The sequence below is a fragment of the Rhodamnia argentea genome, chromosome 2 (assembly GCF_020921035.1).
Source record: "Rhodamnia argentea isolate NSW1041297 chromosome 2, ASM2092103v1, whole genome shotgun sequence".
NCBI lineage: Eukaryota > Viridiplantae > Streptophyta > Magnoliopsida > Myrtales > Myrtaceae > Rhodamnia > Rhodamnia argentea.
Window position 1 is genome coordinate 31,923,585 of NC_063151.1, and position 10,765 is coordinate 31,934,349.

Consider the following 10,765-nt stretch of genomic DNA (forward strand, 5'->3'; position numbering starts at 1 on the left):
TTGTTCTCTCAACCTAAAAGTTCAGCCTATGGACATCTCGAAATAGAATCGATACACTCGGTCATTAACTACCGGGTAAAACTTGCACGCGAGCATGTTAGTGTACACATTTCGGGGATGATATGATGGAACTTTTCGCATTAATTATGTGTAGCATTATTCTTTACGAAATCATTGGCTTTTGAATGTGGGAATTTTTTTTATCAATTTAAGGTAGCCTATGATGATGCTTTCTGATTCATTTATTTAATTTTTGGTTTCAATGTCATTGCTCACAATCTTGATAAGCTAGGCATTCTACATACAGTAAACTTTTTGGAGACACAAGGGCCAGAGGCTTTTGGAATTTTGTCCTCACCCCAAATCAAATCGTTCAGGAAAGAGGAATGTACTTGGACACTAACTCTCGGACAAATTCATTTGGTGCGAAATGCGGGGACTAGACAGCGCCGAATGAAAAGAATAATAACGCGACAAGACATAAAGATTCATACATATCTTATCGTTTTGTGTCCCTCCCATCAAAATGAAACATAGCACTATAAATAAAAAGCTCGCCCAAAGTTCAGCCCGGGGAACTTGATCAGGATGTAGATATTTTAATTAGCCCGATGACATTTCGAAATATCTTTCGAAAAGAGGAATCGAGTCATTTCGATAGTCGGTAAAGAAAATGGCTTACGTGGCAATCGAGAATTGCTTATTTCGCGTTGTTGTGTTCCTTCGATGAAAGGTTAAAACCTAATTAAATTTTGATTTCAAGGTTTAGAAATTATTTAGATCAATATGAAGATTTAAAACAAGGCTACACCATGATGCATAAATTAAAAGATTTGGAACTCGATGTTATTGGTAGTGGTGAGCATGGTTCCGGCGTAGAACCTGGAGCCCGAAGAACCGGATCGGTGGGAGATGATCAATTCTAGGTTTTACGGTATGCGGGGTAGATTCCAGATTTTAAAAATTGGGGAACATGTTCTGAGAGGTAAGTCCCGGGTACTAAGTAGGCAGAACCTAGAACCTGAAGCTTGGGACCTGAAGCAAGTTTTTATTATTTTCTTGATATATGTCTTTGCGTCATCCTACGATATTTCATGGTATCCGATTATAAGTGTGCAATATGGAACCACTTTATCATTAAGACTTTTATTTTGTTAATATATCATATTTTTTGAGTGTCTAAATATGAGTTGTGACCAGTGAATTGTAACAGCAAGTTATGGTCATTAAATGTGATAATTCACTGCAATCGTTTAATTAAAAATACATGTGGAACTTGGAACCGACCTTGGAACCTGTGATAGGGTAGATTTTAGGTTTCAAAGTCTATAACATAGGTTTCAAGTTTCAAAAAATGATGAACTTGAAATCGCTTATTACTAATTATTAGATATACACATGTTGGAGTGGTGATATGCTTATTTGTATTTATTGCCCACACGGAGAGAATAGCTAAGAACGGCCCCATCCATTCAAGGTAATTCCTTTCTCTCCACGATTCCATCATTGTCAATGAAAAAGTTGATTAAATGCTTGCTTGACCCATCAATATTATTCTCTCTAGCACATTAAATGGGTAGGAAATTACGTAATTACTTTTTTTATATGTACACTTTCAGTCATAAAATTATCATAAAAGTGTAATTAAGTTATAAAATTTACGAAAAGTGCAATAAAGTTTTAAAAATTATCAAATTGGTTCAATTGAGTCTGTTCCGTTTATTCCGTCCAACTTGACTAATAGAAAATAATGACGTGGCTTTTTAAAATACTTTCTCTTTCATATGTTGCAATGAAGTGGCTAAATCATGAAAGATTGGGCTAAAACGACATCGTTTTGATTTAAATATAATTTTTAATACTAACTTTTTTAAATTTAATTAAAAAATAAACTAACTTATTTATATAAAAAAAGAGAGTCGCCGCTACCCAACCATCGCTGGGAAGGCCCGACAAAGGTGGAGGACGACCGATGAGGGTCGTTGGGCCCCTCCGGGTGAGGCCCTGTAGGCCCTCTCTTGCGGTTTAGCTTATTTTGGTTTAAAAATAAGCCCTTATTGCCTGGTTTCTCTTTTCTCTTTTTAAATTTATTTTTATAATTTAGCTTAATTTAATTGTAATTCATATTGAAAATCAAATTTAGATCAAAACGACGTCATGCTAGCTGCATCATTGCCACGTAGAATGAAAAATAATAAAAAAATCACGTCATTTTTTTCATTAGTCAAATTGGATGAAGTTAACAAAAGAACTCAATTGAACTAATTTGACAAGATTATGACTTGATTGCACTTTTTACAATTTTTAGGACTCAATTATAACATCGTAACAAGTTTTAAGACTTTCAGTGAATTTATGGTGCATTTTGTAACATCTAAATTTCTCTGTTTTTTTCTTTTGTTTTATGGAATAGAAAAAGAATGGAAATCTATTTGTGTATGTCAGTAATTTTTTTTATTCCCTAAAATAGATCAATGTCTAGTGAATAAATTTGGAATAGAAACAAGAAGTCAAAAAATATATATATATATACTTTTTTGTTCCCCCGGCCCGACCCGGTGCTTAACTCGGATATACTTAAGTCGTTGACCAAGTCGAGCTAGGCCAATTTCGGTTTTTTTTTCTTTGGTGGAAGACCATTTATATTTTTGGCTTCCTTAGTATACTTGTCATCGAAATAATATCAAGATAGAAATCAAATCAATATGATTTCTTTTTAATTTCTATTTTAAGATTTTTCTTTCAGCACCTCAGACACATTTTGCAGAAAATGCACCAAAAAATTTGTATGTAACATGAAAGAATTGACAACAACAAAAGAACAATTAAATTCATATTCGAATGCTTTGTGTCTATATATATGAATTATATTAACACTTGAATTTTATTAAGTCCTATTCTTTTTCGTGTAGTGAGAGTTGACAAGGAGGGTGAAGTTATATATTATCAATTTTTTGATTGAATTTTTAAATATTATCTTTTGGTTAATTATAATGCTTTTGTAGAATTCTTGGGAATGCATGTGAGAAGCGAAGGGGAAAAAACCCAAAACCCAACCCGACCCACCCAGAATCGAAAACCCTAAAAATTTCAAATCGGATAGGGTAAGAAGGGGTAGGACCGGATAGGGTGTTTTTGAAACTCCTACTAACTATTACATTGGATTTTTTTTTTTTAGACACTCTTAGAATATCTTAATAAATTAAGTTCTTACAAAAGTCCACTTTTATCCAAAGATGAATTGTTAAGTTTCCACTGGCATTTTTATAATTAAATGAAATAAATCGAGAATAGAAATTTGTAGGGTCATAGCAAACACATTTCAATTCTTTTTCTATTTCAAGAATATAAATTTTGTGCGATTACCAAACGCGTTTTTCCCTTCAAAAACTCGACCATGGAATAAAAATAGGAAAAAAAATATTTCAGAAATGTTAGCAAACGAATTGTCCTGTTCTTTTCATTTCGAACTATTGTGTCTTTTTTCTTTTCTATTTTCTGTGGTCATTTTACACGATCTGACGATCGAAAAGTCCGGAGCAATCTCGAAGTGAGTGCTGCAGATTCCGCATTCGAATGTTGCGAACGACGATATCTTTTGCTGCTTGCACGTGCGGGCTCACACGGTTTTCACTCCTTGTATATTGCATTTGGTGGAGTTGTTCCATCTCTTCTACTGTCTTCTGATCCCTAATGTCTCACCAAGAATTTTCGTCTTATTAAAGTTCAAACTTGAATAGATCATAACTTGCTGATAAAGGAAGGAAAAAAAAAAAAACAGTTGGACAAACATTTTCCCATAAAAACGACTTTCGCTTTCTCATTTTCCTTTCCATTCCTTCTGCAAGTCGTCCTAGATGTTACACCGAATTTTCCGAAATTTCGCAATCGATATGGAGGACGGATTAATTACGGGATGCCGTCTCGGGACAATATTTTTGAAATATTTTTCGGTTTCGTAGATGGGTTATAAAGTGGAATTTTAAAGTCACCCACAATTTAAAAAGAGGAGTTAAAAAAAGAAAGCGAAAAAGAAAAGGAAAGAAAAAGTGTTGAGAATGCATTCTTGCTTTAGTGGGGGAGCGAGCGGCTTCGGTTTTCAGCGAATGGAGAATCTTTGTACGCGCACACGCACGCTTCATTTGTCTCCTTTCGTTGGTTTCTTTCCTATGCGCAAACTCCATTACATATAAAAAATAAAAATAAATGCACAAAACTTCAGTACAAATAAAATTTAAAATAAAATAAAAGAAAATTTAGTCTTTATTTAAACTTTCCTCACGACTCTCCGCCTTCATTTATCCGTCGCCTTTTATTGACTATAAGATTAGGACAAGAGCAACCACCTCTCTTTATTTAGTACCCCCATGGCTTAAATAACGAGCTTAGTGCCGAAAATTATGGCGCGACATTCCCGTGGTTTTACCGCTTAAATCAAGTGATGCCTTAAATTTTGTCTAACTTTAGTCCCTAAAAATAAAAATAAAAAAATGGGCTAAGTTACAGGGATTGATTCCGAGAAGGATCTACATAAATTTTGCCCTAGATAGTTAAAATCTCTTTGAATTTTGTTCTTGAATTCATTCGAGAGACGTTAGCAAAACTCAGATAGTCCTTCGCGTATATTTGTTTTTGAATGGATAAAATCAATCATTTGTCCTTGAGGATATGGTTTTAATCATCCGATACTTACTAATTGGTGCAATGGAGATGCATTTCCTAAAGACATTATACGGATTGGATTAAAGGGGCGTGCTGCAGTCTTAAAATTAAGATTCATTTGTCGTCGCAAGTAATTGGATGTACGGTTTAGGCCTACACGACGTGATCGATCAATAAAAATATACTAACACGCCACCTTTGTCATATATTTGTACACTTCACGCTAGATGGGTGGATGGTACTACTTCTTCCAAAGCCTCATTTTACGAGAAATTTCTTCCTTTTGGGCAAGCTCATTGATATCGTAAATCACAAAGCAAAGCACTCGATCACATTTTCAGCACCCCCACAAAGGCCAAAACGTGGGGCCCGAGAGGTCCTGCCTGTCACGTCACGCCACGTGGATCCATACGCGTCGCTAGCTCCCCCTTCCCTTCCTGTACGTCCCCTCTTCTCTCTATCTCTCTCTCTCTCTTCTTTTATGTTTTGGTTTTCAATTTTTGACTTTCTCGGATTTTGCTCGTCTTTAACAAGCGCCAAGCCAATTTCTCTTCTTCTTCGCCTGTTTATGTTGACGGAGGAGGAGGAGGAGGAGACGAAGAAGACCCTCAAAACTTCCAAGACCAAGCAAAGAACCCGTCTCCACCCTCAAAAGTTGCAGGTGGGTATTCCCGATCACGACCCGTCATTTCTTCTTTCCATCGGTCCTGTTGCTTCTTCTTCTTCTTCTTTGTTGGGTATTTCTTTCCTTGATCATTTTCCCTCATGATTTTCCTCTTCGTCTTGATGATGTATTGGGCTGCTAATCTCTCCTTTTTCCTTTTCCTTTTCGTTTTTTCTGAATCGATGACGGGTGGAGGGAGTATTTTGTCGTTTTGTGTCTGCTAATTTAGCTGAAGTTGTTTCTTTGTGACGGCCTCGTGGTTGTCCAGTTCTCCCCCCCCTTTTTTTTTGTCTGGATCATTTTCGCAGTTAAGTGATGGAACTGATGGATTTCTCGTAGCCCAGTTTCTCACAGTGCCGACTCTGTTTCAAAGAATGAACCTTGGAGAATTTTGTTTCCTGTGTGAGCTTTTTCCTTCTAATTTGATCATGTACACCAGTCGATACGTACCTTGATTGAGTAACGTGCGTGTACGGTTTCGTCATATGACTGTGAACTCCTTCTGTGCTGTGTTTACGACACCCTATGATCTTGTTTATAGGTTATGACACGCTTCGGTCGTGTTGATCTTGTACTCTGACTACTCTCTGTCGTTTTACAACTTGCATTCGACGAAAACATTCTCCTGTGCTCACTTCTATGGGAGTTGCTAATCGAGAAATTTGTCGCAGGTTGTGCCTAGTGCGAGTGAAATGGTGGTTGGGAATAAATTGAAGGCTGAGGACTTGAACTTATGCTTTGAAAAGCTGATGATGGTTGGGGGTGGTAGCGATGGGAAGGCGAAGATGGAATGTGGAGTCATCACCGAGTGGAAGGACATACCTATGGAGTTGTTGCTACGGATCATGTCTCTGGTCGATGATCGCATGATAATTGTCGCTTCTGGGGTTTGCAGCGGATGGAGGGACGCGATTGGCCTCGGCCTCACGCATTTATCTCTGGTGTGGTATGCAATTCCCACTGTATTCTTCTACATGATTGGGACATATATATTTGTCGTTGCTTATCTAGGACTATGAGCACTAGAGTTTGATCTGTGACTCTAATTGATGAGGAAAGGGTTAATCTTGATATCTCTTTTCGATCTGTTGGTCACTTCAGCAGGTGGCTATGGCATAGTGATAAGTCTAAGTTCACATTCTACTTCTAGTATTCTATATGTGTATCCACTACTTAGAACTATACATGAACAGGTTCATGACAATTTTGTATTTTCTGGAGTCAAGTGCCTTCTGTTACATGCAAAACAGTCGAGCAAGCTATACTTGTCTTTTTTGTGTATCCGGCATTCAATCTGTTTTGTTACTTAGTTGGTGCCAACCCAAACTATTGGCAGAAGGAGTTTGTAAATTGAATGATTTCTTCTCCCAGTGTAGAAATTTTGTGAGAATGCGTGTTGTTAGCGCGTTTCCAGATACTATCGAGCAGATTTGGGCCTAGCAGCTGTTCTTCCTTCAGTAATGACATTCAATCTTTCTCAAACTGAGGGTTGGTTATTTTAATATGTGTGAGGGCACCAATCTGAAAAAAGATAAAGAAAGGAAGTGACGTGTTTTTTGTGCTTCACCGCTGGATTTCTATTTCCGGTGCACTTTGTACGATGAACTTGACATTAGCTTAAAACTTGTGAATGTGGCTCCTGATGTGCCACATCTGATCGCACACAGTCTTTTCATTTCGTATGTGAATCACTGTATGATATTGGAAATATCTTGGAGGGCATCAGCCAAGAGAATTCTGCATCACTTGTATCTTAATGAAGTGTTCTTTGATGATGTGTTTCTTGGTGATGTTTCTGTATGATGTGTTTCTCTGTGATGTGGCTTTCATGTTATATTTTAGGTTAAAGAAGAACATGAACAACTTGGTCCTATCTCTTGCCCCCAAGTTTACGAAGCTGCAGACATTGGTGCTGCGTCAAGACAAACCACAACTCCAGGACAATGCTGTTGAGGCCATCTCAACTTACTGTCATGAGCTCCTGGACCTGGACCTTAGCAAAAGCTTCAAACTTACTGACCACTCCCTATATGCCCTAGCCCATGGATGTCCTAATCTTAGTAAGCTCAACATTAGTGGGTGTTCAGCATTCAGTGATGAAGCTCTTGAATACCTGACTAATCTATGTAAGCAATTGAAGATTTTGAATCTCTGTGGATGTGTTAAGGCAGCATCAGACCGTGCGTTGCAGGTTTAATCAGCTTGTTTCCCTTGTCTCATGTCATTTCTATATGTTTGCATCAGGCAATGTGTGATAGTTATATTTCCCCACAGGCTATAGGGCGCAACTGCAATCAACTGCAATCTCTAAGTCTGGGATGGTGTGAAAATGTGGGTGATGTTGGGGTCATGAGCTTGGCATTTGGATGTCCTGATCTCAGAGTTCTCGACTTGTGTGGTTGTGTCCGTATAACAGGTACTCTAAGATATGATGGCTGTAATGAAGTTATTTTTATTCCATGGGATACAAACTGATCTCAACTAATTGTTCGCCGCCGTGTTAAGAATAGAGTAAAATGGAATGTGGATGTGATTGTTTCTGCATGTTGAACTTTGCTTGTCTTGTGTGTTCAGTTTCACTTTATTGATTTTCCATTGAGAAAGTTACAGTTGCCTACATCCATGAACATTGTCTAGTGATTTGGCTGTGATAAATCACCTCAGGTGTTCAAATAGATGAGCAGATGTTTAGTCAGCTGGGTTAAGAATTTGAGATTCTCGATTGCCTGTGTTACCTGAAGTTGTCCGGCAAGCCTTTTTCCTTGCTGGGACTCTACTCGTCTAGCTTTCCTTTTCTTGTTTCCCTATGAGGGTTATTTGTAATTCAATTTGCAGGTATTTTCTGTTGAATAGTTGCTCGAGTAAGTCTTGAACGAGCGTGAGATTTTTGTGTTTCCATCCCATTTGGGCGATTTTCTACATAGTGCTACTGTCTCAATGAGGTCTCAGTAAAGGAGCGTATTGATCACAGGCAAAGTAAAGAACTGGTCATCTTCTGGTCACTGTGATCGAACATTAGCTGAGGAATCATAGTGGAACGTGGACAGTCTTAGGTGTAGATTAATTTAGCTTCTGCTCTGATCATCTAATTGCACTCCAAACTGTAGCAATATGATAGCGCTTTGCCTTGCCAGCTTGGTCTCTGGTTCTTGAGTTGTCATGATAAAAGATCATTGCAAAACTGATCGAAACGACCTCTGCAAAACAAGCATGAGAGATTTGCTTAGTACTTGACCAGGCACCGTGTCCGATACTCTTGGTGACTTTTCGTACTTTTGTTGCAGATGACAGTGTGATTGCATTGGCAAATGGGTGTCCACACCTGACATCTCTCGGGCTGTACTACTGCCAGAACATCACAGACAGAGCGATGTACTCTTTGGCACAGAGTCTAGTGAAGAACAGGCCTTCCCTATGGGAGTCCAAGAAAGGCCGAAGTGACGACGAAGGGCTGAAGAGTCTAAACATCAGCCAGTGCACGGCTCTTACTCCTCCCGCCGTTCAGGCAGTATGTGACTCGTTCCCTGCGTTGCATACTTGCCCCGGGAGGCACTCTCTGATTATAAGTGGTTGCCTGAGCTTGACGTCTGTGCACTGTGCCTGTGCTTTCCAAGCTCACCGTGTGCCGAGCTCACTTCCGCATCTAGCTCATTGATTCGATTCATGAGGTGAAGGTAGACGGAGATGTGCTTTTGATAAAAGCATAGGTTAGCCTCTTGTATATGTGCGTCTTTTGAAACATCGACGAGTCGGAAGACGAGTGTATTTCCGTAATGTTATTTAGAGACTTGATGTTGTCTTAGTCTCGACGCTTTTTGAAGTGTGTATAACTTGGACTTCTTGGAATGACACTTTTGGTTGTGTCTCGTGTTGTTTGGAAAATTTTCAAATAAGGGTTCAAAGTATCATCATTTTTTCAAATAAGAATTTAAAGTGGTAAGATGGTTTTATATATGGATTTGAAATGGCCATAACTGTTTCAAATAAGGGTTCCATCTTGCTAGCCGGTTGGGTAAACATTTCGATCGATCAAGGGCATTTTTGTCAAAATATAATTTTAATCTAATTTTTAATTTAATAAAAAACTAAACGTTAAGGAAAAAAAGAAATACGGGCAGGAGGGCTGCCCTCCTGCCTGTGGTCGCCTCCCCACCATAGGTGGGGTCGTCGATGTCTTGATGAGGACCTATTGGCCCTTGCTAGAAACAGCCTTGCGTCGCCCAGCAATGGTCGGCCGCGGGTGAGGAGAGGCCATCCCGTTGCCGGCCCTTGCTGGGGAGGTGAGGCCATCCCTCGCCAGCCTTGCTTGTGGTTGGGCCTTGTCTGTGGCTTGCGAGGGTGGCCCTCACCCAACTTTATTCAGGTAACGCTAGTAGCTAGCCATTGTCGAAGGCTCACCACAGGTAAAAAAAAATGACAAAAAAAAGTGAAAAATAAAAGAAAAAAGAAGAAAGCAAAAAATATAACCAAAAATAAAATACTAAAATTTTCCTAGGTCAAGCCTTTATTTGAGACTGATCTGGCCATTTTAGTTCGTTATTTAAAAGAATATCCACTTCAAACTCTCATATGAGACAATAAGAGCAACTCTTATTTGAAATGAAATCCACTTTAGACTTTTATTGAGAAAATGAGAATACTTCGGGCGTTTATTTGGAATTTTTCCGTGTCTTTTATCTACTTCTATGTATTGCTACGACAATCTAGGACGCAGGTTTAGAAACAAGAATCTGGTTTGTGCTGCTGCGGAAACGTCTCACGAACTCACCCAATGAACAAAATTTGCTACTTCGCTATTTCTTGCGGCCCTAGGACATCAAAGCGTGTAATCTCTCCTCCCCCCCCTACTGACCACCTAAAAGTTGAAGTTAGTATGTTTGAGCATGTCGATGAATCAAATTATTTTACACCGAGGCCATGATTTTGTGCCAGTTTGTTTATGAAGAATGAGTTAAAATTTCCATGCGTCTGATCCGCCGATGAGACTTGCAAATGCTTGGGTGATATAGAGAGGTCATGCGGATACTAATATATGTAACTATTGCTCATGTCAGATTTACAATTGGTCATCCAAATTATAAGTTATGTTCTTGGCGTGAAATACACACTAATCGTCGGGATTTAATCACATCGGTGTGATGCTTGTGGGCACGCAAATAGGAAACGTGATGGATATTGTCCTCAATTGAGTGACGAAAACCGGCTTCCACATGAAGAATTCAGACAAAAAGGTTGTCAACTTCGGAGATATTTGTCCTGGGACTAGACCTTTCTTTGTTGGGGGCCAGAAATTTGAGGTCTATTTTCGGCAGAATAGTGCATGAACTATAATTGCCAGGAGAGACCACTAGGACCGTCTCAGTCATATCGACTTTCAGGATACCAATGGATTTCGTTTGCGTGCAATCTTTGCGATCCAGGATCCATAGCCTTGGTCAA

General features: G+C 38.8%; 1 protein-coding gene across 1 annotated transcript; it reads left to right on the forward strand.

The window, feature by feature from the left end:
* Positions 1-5,176: 5,176 nt before the first annotated feature.
* On the forward strand, positions 5,177-9,172 carry LOC115739802 (F-box protein SKP2A-like). The gene is made up of 5 exons (XM_030673074.2): positions 5,177-5,323; positions 5,998-6,272; positions 7,169-7,517; positions 7,601-7,742; positions 8,611-9,172. The coding sequence occupies exons 1-5, from the start codon at positions 5,231-5,233 to the stop codon at positions 8,979-8,981; spliced, it is 1,230 nt and encodes a 409-aa protein (XP_030528934.1). The 5' UTR covers positions 5,177-5,230; the 3' UTR covers positions 8,982-9,172.
* Positions 9,173-10,765: the final 1,593 nt, after the last annotated feature.